Source organism: Phocoena phocoena, chromosome X (assembly GCF_963924675.1).
Source record: "Phocoena phocoena chromosome X, mPhoPho1.1, whole genome shotgun sequence".
Classification (NCBI taxonomy): Eukaryota; Metazoa; Chordata; class Mammalia; order Artiodactyla; family Phocoenidae; genus Phocoena; species Phocoena phocoena.
Window position 1 is genome coordinate 93,144,968 of NC_089240.1, and position 27,574 is coordinate 93,172,541.

At 40.3% G+C, this 27,574-nt stretch overlaps 1 protein-coding gene across 2 annotated transcripts in view; it reads right to left on the bottom strand.

Moving 5' to 3' along the window:
* The window catches only part of AMMECR1 (AMMECR nuclear protein 1), a 103,041-nt gene extending 78,805 nt beyond the window's left edge, over positions 1 to 24,236 (bottom strand). For both annotated transcript variants that reach the window (XM_065901197.1, XM_065901196.1), the window contains exon 1: positions 23,764 to 24,236. In XM_065901197.1, coding sequence (XP_065757269.1) covers positions 23,764 to 24,236 — 473 coding nt within the window. The remainder of the gene's footprint in view (positions 1 to 23,763) is intronic.
* Between the last annotated feature and the right edge of the window lie 3,338 nt (positions 24,237 to 27,574).

The window sequence follows — 27,574 nt, forward strand, 5'->3', positions numbered from 1 at the left end:
TGATATGTACCACGTGTGGTTCTAATGATGTAAGTTTTAATGAATACTTAATGTAATTAAAACTTCATAAAACATTTCTAGTGCTTGGGAGTAAAAAAAAGCCCGGTGGTAAAAATGGACAATTTTAATCCTAAATCAATGGCATACAAAGGTAAGACCTGATGACACTGCATATTTTTAGGGCACAAGATTTATGCAACTTCTCAGAACTGTACTTTTGAACATAAGCGTATAATACATATAAACTACTTCAGGTTCTTTGCGATAGAGCTTTAGAATGCTTTCTTTTATCTGTAACGGTATATAATTCTTTTGTACACATTATGAGTTCTTAAAATGCCCTTATGAAGGATTATTCTTATTCCCACATTTCAATATTCGGTGGAACCAAAACCCAATAACTGGCTTAAAATTTCACAAGGACTTCAGTTACTTTATTTTCTTCCTTTTAATACTTTAATGCTTAATATTTTTGAAATTGCAGCACCCATTAGTTGATTGACTTAATGACACACTCTTTTTCTCTCCTGCAAATGCAGTATATGTGGGTATTTTCATTCGAAATAATTTTTATTTTAAAACTTCGTGACACCTCTTCAAGTACCGACAGGCAGATTAAAAAATTCACTGCTCTTAACTTCCTTGCCTTAAGAAAAAATTTAAACAAAAATTTACTCAACCCTTTTATATAAAACAATATTCTATCTATGTAGGTAATAATGGAGTGAGGAGGGAAAGGGAAGAAAGCTACAAAGATGAAGACATGAGGTCTCTGCTATCAAAGGAGCTTACCATTCAATGTGGGAGAAGGACACATATACAAATAATAGAAAATATTCAATGACTGAGATATTGGGGAGGGGTGATGAGGACGTGCCAAGTCGGAAGGAAGACAGCTTCAAAGTTTGAAATTGGACCACTGATGCCATATGCTGTAGATTTTCAATTACACTCCATTATCCCACATATGGATTCCCACTTAGGTGCAAAGAGATATACGTGCAGTGATGCTAAATGCAGTTACCCAGGTTATATTCTGCTTTCCAAGCCATGCACCTATGGTGCTGCATCCACCCAGGGAGGGCACTTTTTTCAAATTCACACAAAGGCAACGTACGTGCTAGCAGTGGCCCTGAATACATGGATAATTATTGTCTCCTGTCTTTCCCGCTGCCAGCAATGCTACAATCTAAATGTTCACAGATAAAGGACTAATTAAATAAACTATGGTACATCCATACACCAGGATACCTTGCAGGCATTAAACAGAAACAGGCACTGGAGTCTACTTAATTATATTGTGGCGGTCAGTTTCTTGGTGTTGATAATACACTACAGTTAAGGACGATATCACCTGTGGGAGAAGCTGGGTGATGGGTACATGGGATCTCTCTGTACTACGTTTGCAACATCCCGTGAGTCTATAATTATTTCAAAATAAAAAGCTAAAAGAAAAAAATAGAAGAACCAGGCATTTCTCAGTGTGCTGATGTAGAAGTATCTCCAAGACTGACTCTTAACTGCAAAAAAAGTGTAGAATAGTATGTATAGTATGCTACTCTTTGTGCAAAAAAAAGGGTACGCATATGTACACAAATGCTAGTATATGCATAGACTATCTCTATAAAGGTACACAAGAAACTGGTGGCAGCAGAGGAGGGGAACTGGGCAGCTGAGAGGGGTGGGAAGGAGACGTACATCTTTTTTTTTTTTTTTTTTTTGCGGTACGCGGTCCTCACACTGTCGTGGCCTCTCGCGTTGCAGAGCACAGGCTCCGGACGCGCAGGCTCAGCGGCCATGGCTCACGGGCCCAGCCGCTCCGCGGCATGTGGGATCCTCCCGGACCGGGGCACGAACCCGTGTCCCCTGCATCGGCAGGCGGACTCTCAACCACTGCGCCACCAGCGAAGCCCGGAGTCGTACAAATTACTGTCCTCTTGTGATGTTTGAATTTCATACCATGTACACATACTACCTCTTCAAAAAAAGTTTATTCCAGGGACACAGTTTTCCTGCCAGAAGGTTTTAAAGTATCCCTTCCATCTGATGTATTCCCCCTCCACCCAGTTTAAAAGGCCCAGGGGTTATGGGATGGGATCTAGGGATAGGTTCTTCCATTGACCCAGCACTGCGTGCATCCTCCTGCTAGACTGTGAGCTAGCTCCTTCCGGGGCAAGGGACCACAGCATTAGCCGTTCCTGGCACAATGTCTGGCATATCTTGGGACACAGATTTTCTTGAATTAATTTGACCTTTTATCTTGGCCCTTCCTTTTGACTTACTCTTAAAACCCCACACCTAGACGGATTCTTTACCACTGATTCTGCCCCGGGAATGATGCTTAAAAAATTAGCTTCTCATTAGCATCAGTCATTCCCAGGTCAGCAACTGTTGACACCAATGCTCAAAAAGATGCAGGTTTATTCCAGTGAAGGCAAGATTTTTTGTGAAAATATGGGTGATTTATAAATTTCATTTTTATTTTAACATCTGTATGTCAATGAACAAGATGACACTTCAGCCATCTTAGCTAAAATCTCCCATCCAGGCTCCTCACTCCCTAACTTCTATAGGGTTTATTTGTCCCTCCCTCTATAAGGTAAGACTTATTTGTAGTACAGTTGTCTCAGTGCATAACTTAGCTCCCTTACTAGAGTATAAACTTCTTAAGGGCAGGGAAGCCTTATCTATCTCATTATTCCCACAGTAACTAATATCTAGGTCAGTCATCTTTGAAGACAGTTCATTTAATTAACATTTCATAATTTAAAAATTAAATAACTTTAAAAATACCATTTAATGTAAAACTAACTAATTTGCTTAAAATAGCACAGTGGGTTTGTTGTGAGGGCAAATAAAAAGACTTTTACAAGTCTGTCATAGAAAGAAATTATGCTATCATAACATCCTTGAGAATGTTGCTCTGACTTCATGGAGGTGGAACCAGCACCTTCTTGATCTGTATACTAGAACCGTATCCTTTCTCCCTTCCTCAACCATGTACAGCTTGCTTCTAAGCTGAAACATTACTATGAAATTGCTACGCTACTCGCTCTTTAAACTTGATAAACAATTGCTAAATATGGAGACTAAGATCCCTAAGGGGAGAGAGAAGAAGATGGTAGTCCCTTCCGAGAGCACCCATTCAATAGCTTCCTACTTACAAGGAATCTTGTTTTGCCTGCTGGACATCCTTGATCCTGACAGCCAGTCCCCAGAAGCAGTGCAGTGCTTGTTTCGTGTTACTTGCAGCAGGGTCAAGATCCATTCAAAACTGCTCAGAGCCTTTCATCATTTTGCCTGCCACATTACCTCTTCCTCAAATAAAGAGAACTGAAAGCAAGTCAAAATGAGAGCTGATTTTCTCCCCATAGGAACAAATCATTGATATTATAAGTTATAACGGGTTTTATTATCTGGAACTTTGTTAGTCTACTCTGTAATTCATTAGGTGAGTTAGGTTATGTTAAGTTCCAAAAGGTCAGGTTATACTAAAACTCTATTATAATTCTTATTTTTAAAGCAAGCATTAATATAAAAGGCAACTTTTTTTCATCATGTTACAATCCTTCATACTTGTCCTTAATAGTAAGCCTTGATGAGGGCAGGAACCACATTTTACTTCTCTTTGAATCTCCCACAGTGCCTTGGACATATAAAATTCTTAAGAAATATTTATTTGAATTAACTTTTTCAAGGATGCATTGAATCTGCCCATTGACAGATAATTCACTTCTAAAATTCAGACATTTCTATTAAAATGATTCAACTTTTTTATTGATGTGCCATACTTATTTCAGAAAAAACGTAATTTTTCTCAAGTCTCTAAAGAGACTCCACCTGAGCTAAAACCAACTTTCTGGGCAATAGATATACATGGTTTTTGACAGATACTGCACATCAGATTGAAGGCCTCTGGGAATTAGTTCTCAAAGAGAGGCAAGCAAGCTTAGAGAGAGATTTTTTAATTGTCTCCAGTTCCCTGAGGGGTGTCATAAAATTATTAAACGTATTAATTTTAATATCAAAAATAAGTCAGAGAGAGAAAGACAAATACCGTATGCTAACACATATATATGGAATCTAAGGGAAAAAAATCTCATGAAGAACCTAGGGGTAAGACGGGAATAAAGACACAGACCTACTAGAGAATGGACTTGAGGATATGGGGAGGGGGAAGGGTAAGCTGTGACAAAGTGCGAGAGTGGCATGGACATATATACACTACCAAACATAAGGTAGATAGCTAGTGGGAAGCAGCCACATAGCACAGGGAGATCAGCTCGGTGCTTTGTGACCACCTAGAGGGGTGGGATAGGGAGGGTGGGAGGGAGGGAGACGCAAGAGGGAAGAGATATGGGAACATATGTATATGTATAACTGATTCACTTTGTTAGAAAGCAGAAACTAACACACAATTGTAAAGCAATTATACTCCAATAAAGATGTAAAAAAATTTTTTTAATAAATAAATATATGCCATTAAGCACTTTTAGGAGAGAGGAGGGATATGTTATAAAACCAATGCTTGAGTATTATAATTCTCACCATGTTAGAAATCATACTAAGAAGAAATAGGCAAGGCTTAAACACTCTGGTGTAGTTTTCTCATCTTAGAAACTGGAATAAGAACAAACTCCTAATTCATGGGAACGTTCTGAGAATGATCATTATGAAGTTCTTTTTAGTATTTTATTAAGGTCTTACAAAGAACCCAAAATATTCTACATAGATAATGTACTTGTTTACAGCATATAAAAGAAATTGTCAAATAAAACTTAACTTTGAAAATAATCTGTAATCTCTCTCCCAGAATCTAACCTGCATGTCAAAGCACTGAGATTTCTAAAATTAACTACCAAATTCTTACCTCCAGTTTGAGTCATTTTCTTAATGGCTGCCCTGGGAACCGTTTTAACATCTTAACTTTAAAAAATCTAGTTCAGGTTAATACCAGCCAATGTCAACAGTATACAAAATCTCTGTCCCTCCCCCTCTCCGTTAAGCTATTATTGTCATTCAGATTACCTCTTTATACGTGATAAACCCATCAACAATTTTAGAATTATTGCTTTATGCAGCTCTCTTAAATCAAATAGGAGAAGAGTTACAAAGATACCTTTACGCTGCCTTTTATGTTTATCTATGTAGTTATGTTTACCAGGGCTCTTTATTCCTTCGTGTGCATTCAACTTACTATCTAGTGTCCTTTCATTTCAGCCTGAAGGACTCCTTTTAGTATTTCTTGAAGAGCAGATCTGTAGCAACAAATTCTCAGTTTCTATTTATCTGGGAGTATGCTAATTTTTCCTTCATTTATGTTGGATAGTTTTGCTAGATATAGGATTCTTGGCTGACAATCCATATCTTTCAGCACTTAAATACCTCATCCCACTGCCCTTCTGGCCACCATGGTTTCTGATGATAAATCAGCTATTAATCTTATTGAGACTCCCTTGTCTGTGATATGTTCCTTACCTCTTGCTGCTTCTAAGATTCTCTTAGTTTTTGTCTTTCAACAATTTAACTATCGTGCATCCAGGTGTGGATCCTTGTGAATTTTTCCTACTTTAAGTTCATCTTACTTTGAGTTTGTTGAGCTTCTTGGATGTTGCAGATTAATGCTTTCATCAATTTGGGGAGTTTTCAGCCATTGTTCCTTCAAATACTCTTTCTGCTCCCCCACTTCTCATTCTGGGACTCCTATTATATGTATGCTGGTATATTTGATGGTGTCCCACAGGCCTCAGGGATCTGCTCATTTTTCTTCACCCTTTTTTTCTTTTTGTTCCTCAGACAGTATAATCTCAATCTATCATCAAGTTTGCTGATTCTTAATTCTGCCAGCTCATATCTGCTGTTGAACCACTTTAGTAAATTTTTTTATTTCAGTTATTAAAATTTTCAACTCCAGATTTTCCATTTGGTTCTTTTAAAAATAATTTCTATCTATTGATATTCTTTATTTGGCAAGACATTCACAACGTTCCTTTAATTGTTCAGGCATGATTTCCTTTGAATATAAGGTTTGTTGTTGCTGTTGCTATTTGTTTGTTTGGGGACGTCCCTGGAAGAATTCTGTAAAGTCTGTATTCCCTGCCATATGTGGTCACTGGAAGTCTCTGCTCAGTTAGCTTAGAGGTCAGCTAATGATTGGACAGAGATTTTTCTAAAATGTCTTGAACCAATAGATCTTTCACCCCTTGCCAAGGGATCCTGTGTGTGTTGAGACATGCCTTCAATGCTCTGGCAGTTTACAACTCTGCCTTGGTCTTCATTTCCTACTTCTGCAGATTTTCAAGGTCAGCCAGAGGTGAGCAAACAGGGCCTCCTCAGATCTTTCCTGGGCATGCACCCAGCCCTGCACATGTGTATGGCCTTGTAGATACCCAGGAATATACTGGAGTTTTTTAAAGCTCCCTATTTCATCTCCAGATCCTTCTTTTGAGTTTTTTGACCAGCCCCTTCTTTGCCCCTCCTGGTATCACTACCTCAGGCAGATGCAATGTTAAACAATTGCCCCTAACTGTTTTAAACAAATGTCCTGAGGATAAGACTTTTCCACTAAGCAAGGATGAGTCACATCAAGTTAAGACAAGCCTTGTGAATGAGGCCTTTTCATGGAGCTGCCAGACAGGTCAAACAGTTACAGTTCTATGGGGACAGGGATATTTGGGGAGCTGGACCCTTCCAGTGGCTACTGGTTTTCATAGCTACTGTGTTTGCAAGGTTGCTGGTTTCCTTATGGAACTGGGGAAAGTGAGGTAGGATTAGGACAAGTTAAAACACAATATTCACTGTTCTTACTGAAAATAGGCTGTTTTTAATGAATAAATAAATGCTCCTAAGGTTGTTAGAAGTCTTTGGTTAATTTCCAGAATTCCAAAGAAAGTTGATTTTGAAAATTTTTGCCAGTTTTCATGTCGCTTTTTTAGATGAGCAGATTTTCTGAGGTCCTTACTCCAATATTCCGAAATCCCTTCTTTGAGTTTGAAAATCTTTCTGGAACTGGTGTCTTCCAAAAAGACTGTAACCTTCAGCTCTTAAAACTGCCCAGCAAAACATGTGGGATCCCTGGTGATATCTACACATAAATTTCTAGGTTAAAGTATTCGTGAATATCTATAAAATTTGAAGAGGTAAAATATGACCAACCTATATTTACATTTCATTTTACCTGTGCCGACTACAAGGAAATATATGTTTTTTGATAACAGACATGAAAAAAATGCATTTACTGTTATAAACATTTGGCTACATTTAAGTATTTTTAAAATATTGCTTCTTTTTAAAGATTCACATATTTTAATTTTACATAACAGAACATGAGAGACTATGACTTATCCAAGTCATGGTGGGACTGAAGGCATAGCATCTAATTCAATGCCTAGAGTCATAACAGATGAAAGGTTACTAAGAAAAGGTCTCACTGTATTTCTTAGATGAAACGAGGAAGACAGTGATTACAAGCTCTAAATCTTGACTTTTATAAAGAAACATAAACACTTTAAAAACTCATTTTAATAGAACATTTACTATTTCATCACGTACAACTGACTATTCATTATCATGTTGCCAAACCAAATTACAAGTTGTGAAAGAGTCTGAGAACAATGATAGCATTATCCTAATACTAAATTAGGAGATATCAAACATATTATAAGCGCTTCTTCATTTGGAGAGTTCTGGGGGTCCTGAATGAGTTTAGCTGCAGAAAAACGACCTGCTCACACCCTTGTGTGTATTGTATATGTTGCGGGGGCATGGGGGCGGTGGTGCAGAGAATGAGAACCAACACATAAAGCTTTCCATATAACTTCCCTACCCCTCAAATTAGCACCCAGAATTTGTACATGAGACTCTGGGTTTGGGGGTCATGCTGCAGGGCAGAGAGGCATGTTGCTGGAAAAAAACTGTTGAGTATCACTGGCTTAATGTTTAAAACACAGTACAAGTGATTACAAAGTCATTAAGCTCTTCTCTGAGAAAAACAATTTAAATTGACCAAATCTTCAATATAGAGGAATTCACTCATAAAAATCAACAACAACAGTAGTCTCAGTGCTATTTACGATGCTATCATTCATTCATAGTTTCACTATTCTAGTCTATACATAGTTTTAAAAACCAGCATGAACATATGATAAAGGTATATAACATGATACGTTTTCACTACTATGTATCTTTAGAACTCGTGGACTTAGAATCTGCAATTTTAGGAATTTATGAGCAAGCATTACAGTCCTTGATTAAATAATTTTTCATTTCGCTGACATTAATATAAATAATTTGAATCTTACGTACTTTAAGGCCAATATGTGTGAATGGGTTGCTAAGTTAGTAAGTCTATCCTATCATCCAACCCTGCGCTGGATGTTTTCTTTGCATTGTAAACTACGTAATAACTCAGGAAGTGATAAAAAATTGTTTTTGAAAATAAATGGTCCCCAAATAAAGCAAATTTCTACTGCTGATGATTAATATAAGGAAATGCTTTAAGAGTCGTAAAGCAGTGTTGGTTCTTAGCCAGAAGATATTAATTTTGGATAGAGACTAATGTGTTGAATTCAGCTTTGACTCAGTTCTATGACATAAACAAGTCTGCCATAAAACATTTTATGAGGGAAATTACATGTGAAAATATTATTTGTGCTTTCAGGATAACTCATAATCCCTTGGGTCAGGCTTCTTCAAACCTGCGTCTCTTCATCTAAATTATATTAATGGGAGAACAGACACATCAAGAATTTCCATAAAAACAAACAAAGGTATTCCTTTGGTTCACCAAATGTAGGATATTCAGTGTGTTTGCTGACTCCCCCCCAAAATGCATTCTTAGGCAATAGATTAAAAACTCCTGACTGCAGAAATACTAGGAAAGAAAGAAGCATTTACCTAAACATATGGAAACCTAGAGTTTAAAACAAAACAGTAGAAAAAAATAAGTAAATAGTACCAAATAGCCTTCCAAGCATTCCAATCTTCTATAAGAATGGAATCATAGGTAAAAGATAAGCAGGTGATTAAAGCCTGTGCCATACCTCCTTGAGAACAATAAACACATGTTCTTACCCTCCTGCGTACAGCTACATGTAGCCAGGTCAGTCTCCAAATAACAAACAATATCAAATAAATCCACAAAGATCTTATGATGTCAGTTATACACATAGAGAAAAAGATACCCACTTTCAGGTGAAGCACAGGAAGGAGCACAATGGAACATCTCGCTTATTCTCTGCTTTTAAACTGCCTGGAAAACCTAGAAATCTTTGAAATCTAGCACTGCCCTGAATTCAAAATCAGTCCAGTTAAACAGTGCTTATGTACTCCTTTAGATATTCAAATCCACTGTTTGAAAAAACTTGGAAGTCATAAATTCACAACCTCTCTACCACCATCACTCCACCACCTCCCCAAATTGGAAAACTAGCAGGACCAGTAAATAGCTTTCTAGATAATGCAGAGTGGTTAAACACTGCTAGGATTTAGGTGTTCAAAATTCTATATATTATGCAGTTGCTACCAAGCCTTCAGATATTCAAGACTACTGCTTTCAAAAATGATGAAGCTCCATAGAAAAATTATGTTGAGGAAGGGGAAGAGAAGGATCCTCCCAGATTTGTGCTTCAATTTTGGGGTGGGAGAGATTGGGAGACAAAAGTATTCAAATAAATATAACAACAATTCTGAGAACAGGAAAGCACCAGTGGCCCTGCTGGGCTCGTGTAAGTTATTTAAGTTAATAAAGGGTTAACGAATGGTTATTATGGGATGGCAAATAATTATAACTCTTCATGAAAGTGAAAGAAAGCTTCAAGGCTAAAATGCTCCTCTTCTGTAAAAATTGACCAGAATTTCTCTAGGTTGAACTGAAATAAACACAGCAAAGGTTCTAAGAACAGCCCATTGGAGACAGGAACCAGGACCCTTTGGACCTACACCCATTGTTTCACTTTAAAACGGGATTTGCTTGTTCTCTTGCCACAGCCAAAATGGAAAACCACTGACTTTTTTTTCCTCGATTGTGCTCTACACTATGGAGGCCACTGCCCATTTAATATGACTATTGTTTGAAGCCTGTGAAAAATGAAATTGGCATCTAAGTGGTTCAACCCTGTATAAACAAAATTACCTCTCTTTCCCCTGGCGTGGGCATGCACCTTTGTCAATAAAGATTTTAGGCATACTGAGAGTGATCAGGGACCTCTGTGTGGTCTGTCCTAAGAACCACTGGATTCCATTTGGCCTCCTACCCTACTTTGTGGCAGGGGTCTATGATCACCTATATAGGCCAAAATCCATCTCTTCTCCAAAAAAGTTGATTCAAAAATATTTCACTACCCCTATTTTCTTTTAACATCTGGTATATCTTCACCTCACTGTAGTAACAGATAATTCAAGTTACAGATTATTCATAATTCAAGGCTATGACATCAGGGAGAGCTGGTCTACTTATAAACATAAACTGACTACATAGAGAACACTGTTCATAAGCATTGTGCTAGTGTTGCTTTTTACTTCCTGAGTATGCTGGCACAACATTCATGCTTATGTGGCTAGAACCTGTCAGAGATCAGTCTCAGAGTTGTGAAATAATTTCCTTATATTCTGAAACATATTCTAGAGAACAAAAAAAGTGAGTTACTAAAATAAAATTTTACAGTGATCACTGAAGAAGAATTTGGGGGTTCTAAACTTATATCTTAATAACATTAAAGACAAATTATCAACAAAAGACTGAGAATTTTGCTCTTTTGTCTTCAAAGAGCAACTGTTCAACAAAAAATAAAAATATGCTGTTCTATTGTAATTCAGGAAACTATTTTAGAGTTTTGTTTCTAAATAATACTATAAAACCTTTAAAGATTTTGCTTATATAGTTTGTGTCTTAAGAGTTGTAGCACTCTCGAATAGGGTATGTTAAGAACCATAAGGAGGGGCTTCCCTGGTGGTGCAGTGGTTAAGAATCCACCTGCTAATGCAGGGGACACGGGTTCGAGTCCTGGTCTGGGAAGATCCCACATGCTGTGGAGCATCGAAACCTGTGCACCACAACTACTGAGCCTGCGCCCTAGAGCCCGCGAGCCACAACTACTGAAGCCCGCGTGCCTAGAGCCCATGCTCTGCAATGAGAAGCCCGCACACTGTAGCGAAGAGTAGCCCCCGCTCACCACGACTAGAGAAAGCCCACACGCAACAACGAAGACCCGACGCAGCCAAAAAAAAAAAAAAATTAAAAAAAGAACCATAAGGATACACCCACTAGACTAATCTAAAGCTAATTTAATAAATAACATCATTCAATAATTAGTACACAATTCTCCTATAATTATTATAATTCCCAGTACCTACCTTATGTGGGTTACATTTGCAACATCCAAGTAACATTTCTTCATTAATTTATGGAGGAAAAAAGTGGCTTAAAGCCATTTAATTCTATAATAATTAGGGTGGTTTATTTCTTCAATTACATAATCTTTGCAGCTATTCAATTTCCCCAGCTTTATGTTTGAGATACTGAAGTTTAGAAGAAAAAAAAAGAACACCGTACATAGAAGGCACTCAGCAAAGGGTGATAAAACCAATGTTAATCTAACTGACTTATGCTGAATGTCTACTGATGAATGAAAGTACTTTGTCTACACAGCAGACTCCTACTTGTGTTATTTCCCAGTCTCTTGTCCAGGCTTCATGACATTCGTGACATTAAAGAACCTGCTGAGGCATAATTAACTGGACAAAAGGGAAACTATACCAAGACAGAGGCAATTCACAAGCCATTAACAGTTAAAAATTGCCAACTGGCAGACCTTCATTTCCCAATGCCTGAATTACAGCAACAGTCCCGTGATGGATCCCCTTTCTTGCTAGGATCTCCCCCACTTCAAACTACCTTTGTGGCACCCATTGACTACTGTCTAATGCTCATTCTGACCTCTGTATCTTTAAGTTGTTTCCCTGTCTAGAATGCTTGATCTATCTATGAAAAAGGCCTATCCAGCCCGAATCCTACTTTGTCCACGAAGCCCTCCTATAACCCCAGCCCACATTAGTCTTTGTCCAAACTCCCTACAGACCTCGTTGTCTCCATCACTCACTTGGCCATTAAGTCATATGTGACCTCATTACTTGTTTCCTGAATCTTGTCTCCTCAATATGACTGCAAGCTTTTTTAAAGGCAGGAAGCATGGCTTATGTCTATTTTGTAGATCACTCGCCCGCACCCAAAAAGGAGCCTACCAGTGTTCTGCCCACAACAGTTATATCACTTGTTGAACTGAAATATCAGAATTAACCATAATATGAAGAGCAGTACTAGCTTAGAATAAGAGATAGGTTTCGAGGTAAAACACACTGTCTTAAGATAATGCTGGCAAATAAATCCTGAAGCTTGAACAAATATTCATTTTTAAATGTCTATAAGCAAAGGGATAATCATGGTGGAATTTCTGTTTTCTCCTTTAGAAGTGCAGAGGCATCTCTAAATGGAAGAAGTTAGAAACTGCTCCAAAATTCAAATTAATGCATTACAATTCAGTGCTATTACTTAAAAATGTCTGCACCTCTGCTAATGGTAAAGAACCTCATACTGGTTGCGTAGACAACAGGGCAAATAAACAACTTTCAAGACCCATGACTTTACCATACCTATTATTTCACAGATGCCACTACCACATTGAGATGTGAGCTCTCCATTAGAAACAAATGTGTACACTATAAGAAGCAATTTCAAAAAGTGCTTAACCAGTTTATATGCACACACATGGACTGAAAGGCCTTACTTATAATATCCCATGAGGCAAGGTGTCTTCCAATTTTCCATCTCTCTAGAAAACACATTTTCTCAGAAATATCAGGATTAACTGTCAAAACTAATGTTCTCCTTTAATGCTTTGGTCCCTCCTTCCACCTTTAAAAGTGGGTGAACAAGGGCCAAGCTCTGACCTGTCAAAGATGTTTCCTTATATTATTATTAGCTAATTCGTTAGAAAGCCCTGAAGAACAGAGGATGAGATAACGACCTAAAAGGAAAGCTAGAAAATCAAGCTCTGTTCAAATACAGGTAGTTGGTATTAAGTCGACTAACAAAGCAAATGATAAATGCCAGGTCAAATACTAACTGAAATGCTACTAGTTTGAAATGTTTTTTAAAAATGGTTGTTTCTGCCTCTAATGCCTTTAATCTAGTTTACTCATAAATTTCAGTAAGTTTGGAAAAATAATACTTCAAAGCCTAAATTAGGCTCTCCTGTAAGGGGGGAAGGGTAAGCTGGGACGAAGTGGGGATAGGCTTCATGCATCTCTAATGTGGGTTGGTAAGATCTTTAAAAGATTCTCAACATTCCTATGAAAACTTACTGGCTTGAGGTAGAGCCACCATTACGTACCTTTGAAAAGTAAGCTAAACATGGTGCTTATAGTTAACAGTACTGTACACTTACAAAACGTGTTAACAGGTTCGATCACACGTTAGGTGTTTTTTACCACAATAAAAATAAACTTGCTAAAATCAGTATACATCTATATGATTGAAGAGAAATTCATTAGCCAAAAATAGCTGATACCCCAGTTACCTCTGAGAGTGTAATTTGCAAATTAAATCGACCATAGTGGGTCCCGTTAAGAGACACTGGAGATAAGGTACAGAAGAGCCAAGTATACTCAGTAGGATGCCTTCCTATGACTGCATTCTGCAATCAGACATTACATCTGGCTCTCCTTTCATAGTATCTGTTCCATAATCTCTGTGATGGAGAATAACTATGAGCAGCAAGCTATGTAAAAGAAATGTCATACATCTAAGGAGAGGCTATTAATACCTAAATACACATGCCTAAAAATAAGACACATCTGAATACCTGAGGATTTATAACTATGTTCGAGGATAAATCAAGGAAAAAAAGGATAATGACCAGAGAGTGGCTACATTTATCCATTTGGACTATACTTAAGCTACTTGTTCCCCGGCTCCCAAACTTACCCAGAGGCCTCATTCTGAGGACACGATGTGAAGGGTTTTCAATGTGGTCTCTAGGAAGCACTCGGGGGACCCGTACGCAAGTCCTCTTATGTTATTAAACTTCATTCTGTGCATCTGTTGCTGATAGGAATCATTTCTTTTTAACCAGAGTGCCACGACTCTTGGTCCTAAGGGAGGGACACCTAGGTTTGTATCATGTAAAATACGCCTCTTGCAGCAGTCCTGCTCCAGACTCCACACTTGGTCTCTTTATCTGCCCTGAATCCAGGCATCACCTCACTTGACAACAATCTCATTTTTCTCCTTCACTGATTCCCACATGCCCCCTACTCCTGCCTCCAGCCCTGTGTGACTCTCTGTCTCCACAGAGCCATGCTTTCTGTGTGGAAGGGTGGATTTCTGCAAAACAACTTGCCCAACAGGGCAATGGTTAGAGGACTTCGTAGAGTAAAATACACCACAAACCACCTATCACCTCATCAGTGTCAGAGAAATAGAGGCAGTATCATTCCCATTTGTTCTTGTGGGGGTTTTTTTAATTGACAAGGGTGTGGGGTAGATGGATCCAGGAAATGAACAAACATTTTCAACCACTGACTGCCTAGCCCCCTACTTCTACCATCAAAGAGTTATTCCACAAAATCAAGTACCTGGCCAACCTACTGGCAAGTTTTTTGTTTCTAATGGAAACTAAGCGTGGGAGTTTGTTTGTTTTAATCATGGGGGACTTCATGAAATGCATCGAGAGCAATACTCTAACATAGAAAAAAGGCCAGAAGACTTCATGAGATTCTTCTTTAGTGAATAAATCACCAACACTGTCTTCCACTTACCACCTTAAAAAAAAAAAAGTGAAAAGAGCACCCAGCAGCTAAACACTTACCTCACTGTTGTTCAAAATCAGGATACAGAGGGTATTTGTCTTACTACAATGAGGTTTGTACTGAGGTCCAAGTTGTACCAGAGATGTAACTTATTTGTACCCAAACCACCTATACCTAACCACGTGGTCTTTAGGCTACATAAGCAATACTACTGTCACGGAGAAGAAACACACCAACGTGACTAGCACATGAGCATTTCTTTGAGGCAGACACAGTGCTGTGGCCGTTGGGCTGACAGCACCAAAACCGATTTTTCATAGATCCCATACTATGAGAACGACTCAAAGATCCACCAGTGCCTGAAGCAAAGCAGTGAATCTGGTGTCACCACCTTGCAGCAATCCAAGATCTCACTATAAGATATGTTACTAGAATTGTGTGTCATATGCTTACAGAAAGTATATGGAATGGCAAGGCGAGCTACATAGGCAGTTAAGTCAGTCTCACTACTTTCCATTACTAGAGAGCTGGTCAGCATCTTCTGGCAGGATATTGCATAATACAGTCAACTGTGCTCTCCCAGCATTGCATGTGGCTTTGGGTCACAGTGTGGATTATCTGTAAAATGAAACAGGGGAAAGGCAAGAATCATCAAGACTATCACAGACCTTATTTTAAAAACTAATATTAGCAGGCCTGGACTCAAGCAGAACTTTTCACATTTGCCTATCCACTGAAGATCGCAAAGATCACAAAGCAATATGGCTAATCCTGTCCACTGATAACATCTCCCTTTCACTGCTGGGCAAAGCTGCAAAACAGATCCAGCTTGATTATTTTCTAAGCTTGAGGACATAGGACCTAGAATCTAGTACCAGACAGTACTTTCAGTCCTTCACAAATTTCCTTTAATCCAAGGCCTGAAACTATTGGTTGGCCAAAAAGTTCGTTTGGGCTTTTCTGTACGATCATACGGAAAAACCTGAACGAACTTTTTGGCCAACCCAATACAAGTTTCTGAGATGGTCCTCCACGAGGCTCTATTTTGTTGACAACTGTGCTGTGATAAACACATAAGGAAATATAAGAGTCACTGAGTGCTTTCAAATTCATAAGCCCGAAGACTGAGAAAATGTATAAACCTACATTAGGGAAACCCAACATTCTGTCAGGTATTTTTACTAGCAAGACAAAGCTTAAAACTATCACTGATCTCTACCCATTTCGGCAGTTCAAAGTCACTGACTGGGGAGACCGGGAGGCTGGAGAGATCCCAAGAGACCAACCAAACCAAATCATCACAATAGCTCTTTGCTGCTCTGTGGTTCTGTTAATTAAAAAAGAAATGACATTTGCTAACTGCCAACACTTGAAATATACATATTAAGAAATCTGATTTCATGTGACCAACTATTTGTTTCGTCCCATCCCCTCCCCCACCATGTTTTTAACTGACACCACCATCCTCCGGGTTCCTCAGACTTACAAACTCTGAATTATGTTCAAAGCCTCACTTGCCCCAGCAATGGGAATTTCGTAGATTTCTTTTTTTCTGCAATGCCTCTTTACTCACATGCAATCACCTGATTTCAGATCCTCATCCAAGAGCTCTCTCAGTTATCTTTATATGTGATCCAAACTCGATCAAACCAACATGTCTTCTCCTTTCTCTCAAATTAGATAACAGTTGGGAATAGGTGAAAGGTGGGCGGGGTAGGTTCTTACACTTGGGATCAAATTTCATCGCCATTCCAACAGAGCTGTTGAACAAACTTTTCCTGAGCACAAGAATAGCTAGGCACAGAGCCAAGAAAAGAAGAGGCAATGATGGAAACCAAAAAACAGGTGAGCTGCAATCTTTCCACTCCTACACAAAACCTGGTCCTAGGGTGCGAGTCTCTGCATACACCGACAACTTCTTCTACTTCTTGATTTTTCAACATTCCTTTATTCACAAACTCTGTCCCTGGGGTGCATTCCCTACTTTTGCAACGCCAGTTTTCCTCCTGCCCTCATCACCTTAAGCCTCGCTGGGCTCCCCTACCTTGAGACTCTTCTCCTTCCAATTCATCCTACATTCTAGAGGGCTCGTCTGCAAATTCTGTTCCCTTCCTAACATGGGAAACTATAATCAGATCCAGTATTTCTTATCCAGCATTCCCAGAGGGTTCCCAGGACAAAAGGCTACTTTCCATTTCCTTGAAGTTTTATGATCTTAGAGACCAGAGCAAGGGGATTGGTATGGCGAATGCTGAGTGTGCAAGTTGCTGACTGAAGACAGCTGCTGGGAATCCCCAAGTGCTCTGGCAAGGGGTGTGGCGGTGACAGCAACTGGTCTGAGAACAACCAAGTAAGACTTCCAGATCTACTGGTCATACCCACTCTTACCAAGTCTCTGTACTTCTGCCATTTAAAAGGCTGGCTCAAAAGTTGTCCTCTCCCAAAAGCCTTCTTCCTGACCACTCCTTTTACCCCATGTCATTACCATGCTTAGGTACAACATTTTTCATGTATCTAATTCACCTGTAATCATGTATACATTGCTCTGTAAGCATTTTAAGAAACTCTGATATCTGTATCATATCTTGAACAAGACTGTGAGTTCTGTGAGGATAGAACTATTTCTTCTATTTCTCTAGTTTCCATCCACGGAACTCAGCATAATGTACATGCTAAAAAAACAAACAAACAGAAAAAAAAAACGGGTTTTTTCCCCAGTGACATATAATTTCCACTCAGCTACACAACACTAACATTTTTAAGGTTGAGCAAGTTTGAAAGTATGATACATTAAAAGCTGTAGAAAATACACCCACACTTGATAGAAAAGATGCCACTTACAGTTGGACCAAACATAAAATACGCCCCGCCCAACCAGCTATATTATTGCCCCATACTTTTTCCTATGGGCATTTTTCTTTCTACTACATAAGCTTGTGTTTCATTTTTGCTCTTAGCAACACTAACTACAGAAGCTCAACTCTAAATAAGTTTACTGTTGGGAATCTACTCTTCCCACCTACACAACCACTGGCTTCCCACACTGTTTCCAGTGTCCTGTGAGCGACTGCCCAATTACTGATTGTGGAAAGACAGCTTACACACTGAAGGTCCATTCTTGGCAGCCCCTGGGTTTTACTGCTGGTCCTCACTCACTTAGCTTAATTGATTCAGAACAGTATCAAAAAGAGACATTATTACACAAGTTGGGGGAAAAAAAGACTATTTAAGAAAATTTAAATGCAAAAGCCCTGGTCATTGTGCTGCTTTAAAACAGGCAAGCATGTGTGACATGGAGAGAACAGAAAAACGCCTATTGAAATAGGGAACTTTGACTAATCTCATTGCACAAGTTTTAGTGTTTCACACATATACATTCTCAAAAAGATGTTCTGTTAATGGGAAGCACAACTGACTTCAAAATTATAATAAATTGCCGTAATAGGGTATAGTGTTTTAACGCAAATACAATTTCAAAAAGTGTATAGTCTTTTAAAGACAACAATGTGAATGTTAGTATGTTTCTGAGAAACACATACTAGAAAAAAGCAACTTATGCATGGGCTAACAGAGCATTTTTCTCTTTCTCAGTAGTGGTCCTTCTTCCCACTGGACTGAGAGATCCCAGCAGAAGTTCCTTCTTGGTTGCTACCCACTAACTGGGACCTGAACACAGCACAAACACAATACATAAGCAAGAAAAATCATGAGCTAGATTATCACTCCCTTTGGCCACATGGGGGAGAAGGTAAAATAAGCAATGAGTTTTCCTTTGTAACTAAATATACCTTGCCCTACGTACACCTTTATGCATGGATATAAAAATAATTTTGTAATTTATATTTCTACATCCTACCATTTCAGTCACTGATGGTTTTTACAGCATAAATGACAACTGGGGGCATGCCTGCTTTCTTTTCTATCAGTAAGATAGGACACCGGATTGCCTTCCAGTGGAAATCAACACTGTTGAAAAACAACCCATATAATACATCCAAAAATGCTCAACAATTTTTCAGACAATTTTTTTCTAAAAAGAATAACTATCCATTATGACCACTACACTAGCATAGATAAGGAAATCTGTAATGGCTTAGTAGCATCATCTGCAAGAAACATGTACACCTTCTGGCCATTCTGGTCAGTCTTCATCCAAAAAAGACATACTAGAAATATAATAGTTTGTGTTTAAAATGCTGATTTAATATCACTTTGACCTGAGCTGCATTATCAAATCATCTTTTTTACTAACATGCGATAGGATTGTTACTGTTCTGGTGAAACAAAGTGCCTACCTCTCACCTCCCTAGAGCAACCCAATTCCTCCCAAGCACACAGAAAAACAGTAATTTGACTACTGCGACAAGAAAAAGGTAATTGTTCAAACACCTGATCAGAGTCTCTCAAAATCTGCATGTCCAGGAGTGGATTTTTAAAAAATACATTTTGTTCACTGCAATGGAAAAACCACACTTATTGATGTTTAATAGTAAAACATATTTATGTGCTATGGTCTATACAGAATGTAGTACTGCATTAACTTCAAAGGTGGTAAGAAGATTAAAATTAAAAGTTCACGGGATGTGACATGCAACACAGCATTAAAGATATAAAGACTGAACAGTCCCAGTCCCTTAGCAGGATCCTTTTATATTTCTCTGTTAATGAGGGAAATTCTTAAAATGCAGTCTAGCAAGCGTAAGCATAAGTAAAAGCTTTCAAAATCTCATCACAACATGTTATTTAAGCGAACTAATCATCAAAGCATTTTTTATGGGAACAGAGGGGGACTTGACTTACTAAAATCAATACAACTCACTTAAAGATATACTTGAGCTGCTTTTAATTCCTAAAATGTGCCCCCCACATTTAACAATTTCTGAAAAAAAAAGACCTAAAATTGTACCGCAGGTTTCCAGGTGAGGGTTTCCTCCCTGCCAACCCCACCTCGGACTGAAACCAAACCAAGAACCTCAGACTCTTATGATGATCTTGGCAGCCTTCAATCTCCCTGGTGCTAAGTTAGAAAGACCACGATAAAATATACTAACACGGAAGCAGGAAGTTTTATATTGGAAACTGACAGTGAAAACTGCCCTTCCCTTACAGTTGCTCAACTACTTTATTCAGGTCTTCACCACTCTCTAACCCAGTGGGTCTCAACTTGTGGTCCTGGGAACTGTAGCAGCAGCATCACCAGGGAGCTTGTTAGAAATGCAAATTCACGGCCCCACCCCAGACCGACTGAATCAGAAACTCTGGGAATGGGGCCCAGCAATTTGTGTTTTAACAAGCACTACAGGAGCTTATGATGTACCCTAAAGTTCGAGAACCACTCCTCCCCAAACTTTAATGTGCATAAGAATCACCTGCGGAGCTTGTTAAACTGCAGATTCAAATTCAGCAGGTCTGAGGTAGGGGTCTGTGAACCTACATTTCAAACAAGTTCCCAGGTGATGTCTTCTGCAGACCACACTGCAAGTGTTTCCCAAACTAGCTGTTTACCAAAAATCACCCAGGGTGCTCATAAAATCCGAGTACCCAGGAACCACCCCAGACCAAGTTAATCAGAATCTCAGGAGAAAGGCCTCGTCGAATACAACCACTGGTTCTCCTCTTCAGCTGCATGTTAAAATCACCTGGAGAGCTTTTAATAATCCTGATGCCCAGGCCCCGTCCAAGACCAATTAAATCAGAATCTCTGGGGTTGGGACCCTGGCGTCCATATTTTAAACAATTCTTCAGTGATTCGAATGTGCAGGTTGAGAGCGACGGTTCTGGAGTCTAACTGGCTCGACACCTGGCACAGTGGATCCCTTTATGGTAGCAAATGGTTTCCTATAACGTGGCTGTGTTCCCATCTATTCAATATAAATCTAAGAACTCTGACTTTGAACCGTAAAATGCACCTAAAGTCATTTTTTTATCACGTCTTGAATCTTAGTTCTGTGGGCAAGTGTGGCTGTGCAACTGAGACCAAGGATTCAGTAATTCATTCCTCACTTTGAACACAAATGTTACCTGTCTTCCACTAAACAGATTTCCACTGTCCTCCCAAGTCCCAGCTACTGCTACCTCTTCGCAATGAGGTAGGTACTCCAAGAAACAGCAGCAACAGTGAAGAATTTGTATCCACACAGCCTTTTCCTATAGTGACCTCCTCCCCGACAAACCTGAAACAGATAGATCACTGGAAATCTCTAATAACCTTCCAGAGTGGAAGGGTCACTGATGAAGCTAGAACTTCTAAGCCTATAAAAGGCAGATTTCACCAGTGACACACATTTTGACAGAAAGGTCCTGGGAAGGGATGAAAACGGTGTGCTTTCCCACGGGAGAATGTACCACTGTCGAAAGCACGTCTTCTGGTGGACAGAGACAGGACCTGAAACAGCACTGCTCATGACACCACGATCCTAATAATTCTGAGGAAAAAAAAGAAAAGCAATGTGCCTATTTCTGTCTTGTGACCCCCAGCACCAAGCCACACTAATAAGTACACAATGCTATTAAATATGTAAAACAGAAAGAAAATGGGTTCTGGTTACTAAGGCACTGTCAAGTGATTATAGTTATTTCACTTCCATAATCAAACACTGCTTTTAAGAAACTTTCCTGAATTTTTCCACCGTCCACCTCAAAAATGACTTTAAGATAAATGAAAATAAGATACAGTGCTCTTTCCACTTAAGTGAACTTTCATTCTCCCCTTGGTCATGTTCAGTGGCTCTTCTAAATTCATTGTTTGGTAGAATACATGACACAGCCAAGCCCTGCTAAATAATAGTTATTATTCTTCCACCATCATTTCAACATATCCACAATGGTCAAAAGGGTGTCTCATTTTTTCTGTTTAATTCCATGAAAAAGAAATCCAGTGGGTGGACTATTAGAGGAGAATCAATACCTAAATACGTGCACAAAGTAGCCACTTTTAAATGACATTTTCAAAAGCATTTCCTGTATGAGATGGTCAAGCTCACTTTCCTTTTAAAATTCTTGTTACAGTCATTCAGTTAACCCAAACTCACTTTAAAATGTGTGAAAATAGCACCTCCTGAAAGTGTGTTCGCATATGCTTTGGAGCAATGGAGCGTGAATAGTAAAACAGCCTTTGCCAAACTCATATAACTGAACAGGAGTGAATTTTTGCAGTCCCATGACTTTGCTGAGCCAACCTATGTATCATCCCCAGACTGGCTTTAATACATCATAGACATCCAAGAGAAGGCAGAAAAGTCACAAATAAGTGACTCAACCTAATAAATATTTCATAGATTTTTTTTTAACATGGCAGTCTTTTTCAAGATGAATTCTACTTCTTAACCAAAAACTAAATTGGCTAAGTACAGGTGTGGGTTTAGGATTTAAGCTTCTAGAATTAAAACTATGAAATTTATCAAGATATTTAATTTATTTGACAAAGTATCAGTCTCTATGCTCTTTCATGCATTTCTTATGAACCAATGCCCAAAGAGGAACCAAGTCTGAAAGAAAAAGCACAGACCACAGAAGAGTGGCAAAAATACATTTCAAGCATCAAAGCCAAAGAAAACAAACGAAGCAAATTTATAATTTCCAGGACACTTTATTGTAATTTCCACGTTACATATTAATTGAATGTTTTTAGTCTAGGCAGAAGTGTTTATACGTATCCAGTCACAGTCTAATCCCCTAATCTCACAAAATGAAAAGAAGCAGTTTAAAAAGAACATCAATTCAGGTATTTATGATATGGGGACAAGGGGCACTTGTCTTAGCTAGAAAAAGGGTTGATGCTTTTCAGTATAAGTTTCACTGAAATTTTTCTCTATTATTTTTCCTGTTGATGCTAAGTACTCATAATAAAAACAATCACCCTCTTTGTCATTCTGTCCTTCCTTGGGCTTTACATTCTGTCTAGCATTTAACTCAAAAAGTCAGTTTATACTCAGTTTACACATTAAAAAAAACAACATATGCCCCATCTCCCACACATCCAAGTGGACAGGGACTAGAATTAACCTGGCTTTTAGCTGTAACCGTGTTATTTTAAATAATTTCACCCACACACTTGAAGGGTAAAATAACTAAAAGTACAAAACCGAAGGAAACCGTAAAAATTCCTACACACTTACTGTTCAACTATTTCTCGAATTGTCGAGCCTAACATGGGTTTCTTAAAAGTGAAATCGACACAAAAGCGAACGTACGCTTAATGTACAAACTGACAGTGGCTCTATGGGGACAGCTCTCTTTGAATGAGCTATTACCCAGACGGTGGAATGAAAAAAAAAAAAAAAAAAGTCTCACTCTTTAAATGTGAGAGAGCCGGCGGTGCGCTTCACTAGAAACACATTTTAATGGGTATGTTCGGATAAAAATAGGTACTAAGGGAAAATGTATTTTGAAAAAACCTCCTCCCTCCTCAGGACACGAGGAAACCCGAAAGAAAAAGATGGGTAAACTTCATTGGCTCCGGAGCTAAGTTCCATCACTAGCAGAACAGAAGTTGGGTAGTTGCTATTTTTCACGCTGCAATGGAAGAGTAACTCTCCATGTGCAAGGTACGCGGGGCGGGAATACCGGCGGGGCTTTCACAGGGGGTCAAGGAAACCCAAGCCAGGAGAAGTCAACATCGTGAGGGAACCAGAGCTCCCAAACCCGGGCGAACGAGACGCAGGGTGGCGAAGGAGAGGAGAGGGTCAAAACTCCTCGAAGTTATCTCAAAGAGAAAGTGAACACCTCTGGGAACCAGCGCGCCATCTCTCGCAGCAGCACCCCGCTCCAAGTGTGAGGCGCTTGCCTCTGAGGGCAGAAAGCGCGGGGTGCCCTTACTCAGAGCGAGCGGCTCCGGGGACCCGGGGCAGCGAGAGGGGCAGGGGCAGCGGCCGGCGGGGAGGCTGACTCGTACTTTGCCTCAACTCTGAGCCCCATCCCGAGCGCAAGGGAGAGGGCGGCGGTGGGCACGGTACTCACTAGGGCTCGTTGGTGAACCGGGGGGTCCGGGGCTGCTGGTATCCGTACAGGTGACAGTAGAGCACATCGAAGCAAAAGCAGCACATCTCCGCTGACACCACCATCTTCCGGGAGCTGGGCGATGAGGACGAGGCGGCGGACGGCAAGGAGGGCGAGGGTGAGGTGGCGGCGGCCGGGAGAGAAAGTAGGGTGCCCACTCCGCAGCTCGGAGGGGGCGACAGGGAGATTCCCCCGCCGCCGCCGCCGCAGCCCTGGGGGGGAGAGAGGGTACAGCCGCTGCCGCTACCTCCTCCGGCTAGACCTCCTAGACCGTTGAGCCGCGTACCGGCGCCTCCTAGTCCCAGCTCCCCGGCTCGGCACTGGCTCTCTCCGCTGCAGTGGGAGGAGGAGGAGGCGCCACCACCGCCACCCGAGCCAGAGGGGGGCGAACTGGACAGTTTCTGCTTCTTCACCCCGCAGCAACCCGCCGCCATCTTGGAACACTCTCCCCCACGCAGCGCTTCCGACCCATGAGTGAGGCGAGCTGGCGGCGGGGGCGAGCACGCTGCGGCCCCGGCCGCCGGGGGCGCGCCTGGGGCTCGTAGGCCACGCGCGCGCGCGCCGCTACCTGACCCGGACGCCCGGCCACGCGGTCAGCCCTCGCGCGCCCCCGCCCCGGCGCGCGCCCCGCGCTTTCGCGGCTCGGCACCTCGCGCCTGTCCCGCCGGCCTCGCGCCTCCTCCTCCGAGCCGAGCCTCAGCCTCCCTCCCCGCGGCTCTCGGAGGATGAAAGACGCGAAGCCTAGTAGGAAGGAAGGAGCAGGAAAGAAGAAGAAAGCGGAGAGTGGGAGCAAAGGGAAGAGGTGGGCACGCCCCGGGTCAGAGGAGGGAAAGGGAAACTAGTGGGAGGGGAGTGGGGAGAAAGAAGAAAGTCCGAAGTAAGTGTCCAAGTCTCAAAGCCCAGCTCGATGACGGGCCGCTGCACATAGTGTTAGTGACACTTGAGCTGAGTTACGTGGAACCTGAGCCACCGGCCTCAAATACGCTGGGTTCTGAACTGCCAGAGTGTGAGCAAGCAGGTGCTCAGAGCTCCACACCTGAGATCGCCCCTCTAAAGTCTGTACAAATCAGTCGGGGAAATGGCCACACGGCAGTGGCTCAATCTGAGCACGCACCAAAAGTTTTCCAAGATTATGGTAAAAGAGCAATACCCTTTCTATTCCTTATCAACAAATATTGCAGCCCGATTGAATCTATATATCCTCTGTTTGTTCCTCAACTTCCCCTCCTAGCCCCGTGAAGACGTTTAAAAGCAAAAAATAAAGTCCTAACCAACACCTCACTGGTTCACAGATGTTAATTGTGCTCTGGAACTTGCGGCGGTGGGTAATTGGGAGAAGGGGCTGGCTTGGAAACAAAGCAAATTAGAAATATATCTGTAGTCAGCATAGATCTTACAGGTAAATAGGGCAGGTAGTATACTTAGTCACAGTTGAAAGATTTTGTTTAGGCATATAATTAGATAGTCGTTAGTATTCATTTTAAAAATTTCTCAAAGAATGCTTGGATGGATGAGGTAGATGATTGAGTCAGTCCCATTCTGGGCACCCGAGACAATCATCAAATGTAAAAATTCATAGAAATTAACCTGATAGAAACGGAAAGGGTAAGTTTTTTTGCCTCGTGTCCACGCCATGCCAAAACATCTAGACAATCTAGAGGATTGATCAGATTTGTCACCTTTGAGCTAAAATGCATGGGATCTTGCAAATAGGTGAGGGCTGTTCATTCCACTTGGGGGAAAAATAAGTTTATTCATTCAACAAATATTGAGCCTCTGTGCCATAGTACGTGCATGACACTGTACTTATGTTAAAATCCAGGAAGTACACTTCCCACTCTCAAAGAGTTTATGAATTAAGTCAGATCTGTGTACCTAATCAGATAAATAGCTACTAGTTATTGAGCACTTTTTGGGTTCTGAGTACCATGCCTCATCCTACCCCATAACCCTTCAAATAATATGTTATGTCATTTGATCCTCACAGTAACCCTCTGAAGTTGCTCATTTACAGATGAGGAAATTGAACCTCAGTAGTAACTTGCCCAACATCACACACCTAGAAGGTGATGGAGTCAGGATTTGAACGCAGGCATGTCTGACTCCAAAAACCATGCCGTTGTGCTACACTGCCTCTCAATACCAGTGTATGATAGAAAGCTAGAGATGGATAAAAGATGGTGGCATTAAGCTACAGCAGGTGGAACAGAGGTTAAACAAAAATAAGAACTTAGTTTTTATGGAAAGATTGAGAAACACTGAAATATGTTACCAAGGAAAGATGAAGACTCTCCTTAAAGAGAGATTTTATGAAATAGACAGATCAATTGTCTAGGATGGTTAGATACAACCCGAAGACAAAAGAGATGGTTTAACTAGTTTGTGATATGTGATCACATCCTCTCAAACTTCATCATCCCTGTTAGAACTATCGTCCTGTTTGAGGCAAAATAACAACTTATTGTCAACCACTAGTGTAGTTTTGAAAAATGCATTAATTTGTTTGTCTGTGTTGCAGAAGAGAAGGCATACTGTTTTTTTAAAAATGCTCCACGACAACCGGTACACTGTTAGGGTGTTTTGTTTTGTTTTGTTTTGTTTTGTTTTGTACTTTATCCTTAACTGTCAGAGCCTACCTTTTAATTTGTTTGAAACTAGGTCAAATACAATATCAGACAATAGGTACCAATTTATTAACCACTCCACTAAGAAGTGGTCACTTCTAGAGTAGAAAAGCAGTGCCATTTAATGACATCACACAACAGTTTAGCACAGGAAGCAAAGTAGGATACCATGGATGGCTGCTTCTGCTAGGGGAATTCAGGAAAGCAGAACGTAATCTCCCGATTTAGAAGTTGGCCAGTAGACAAGAGTCTAACGCCCCTACTCTTGTGAAAATAGCAAGGAATCTTTAATAAGCACCAGTAGTCATGTCCTTAGTTCTGCATTTCATCTAAAAGACAAAACACTATCATGGCTCTAGTACCAGGCTAGGGGACTGAAGCAATGGGAAACCCTAAGACAAGGACATCCCAGTTGAATTACAAAAATAGCTTTTCCCCCAAGGATTTAAAATTCCAATTACAAACCTCACAAGCATAAAGGAAATAGACAAACCCAAACATGATCATTGCAGAAAAGACATCATTATTTGACCACTAAGCATTACTATCTGAAGTACTTTGTTGAATTGGCTGGCTAAAAGGGGGAAAACACTCTAACTTTTTTCTCTGTGCTAACTTCTTCTGAGCCTGGCTCGTCTCCCATACTAACCTTGAGCCTCAAGATGCTTTGCAAATCCCTTGGCAAGCAGTGGTGGTGGTAGTAATGCCTCCTTTTAGCCTTTGAGGAAATACCTCTCCTGGTCTTGTTTTCTTGCAAAGTCACCACCATAGAAATAAACATATTTCATTCAAACATAAATAAAATCCACAGATCAAATTCTGTGGGAAAAAAACTTTTTTTTACATCTCAGCAAAGTGCACACTGGATGGGGAAACTGACCTTGTTCAGGGTTCTCTTGACTTGAAGTGTAAAGGTCAAAGTATGATAAAGCAAATGTGTTTCTACCTGCCGCTGATACTGGAGTGATAATATCCTCCAGAGGAAACGTTAAGGTGCCTTCTGCTTTTTGTAACTGACTGTCAAGCTGGGAGCTAAAGATTCCACGTTTCTTTTAAATAAAAAAAAGTAAATAGGCCATAGTCTCTTTGTCGACAAAGCACATTCAAACTGTAAGCATTTCTGCTTCTGCATCTGCCTCTAAATTGCT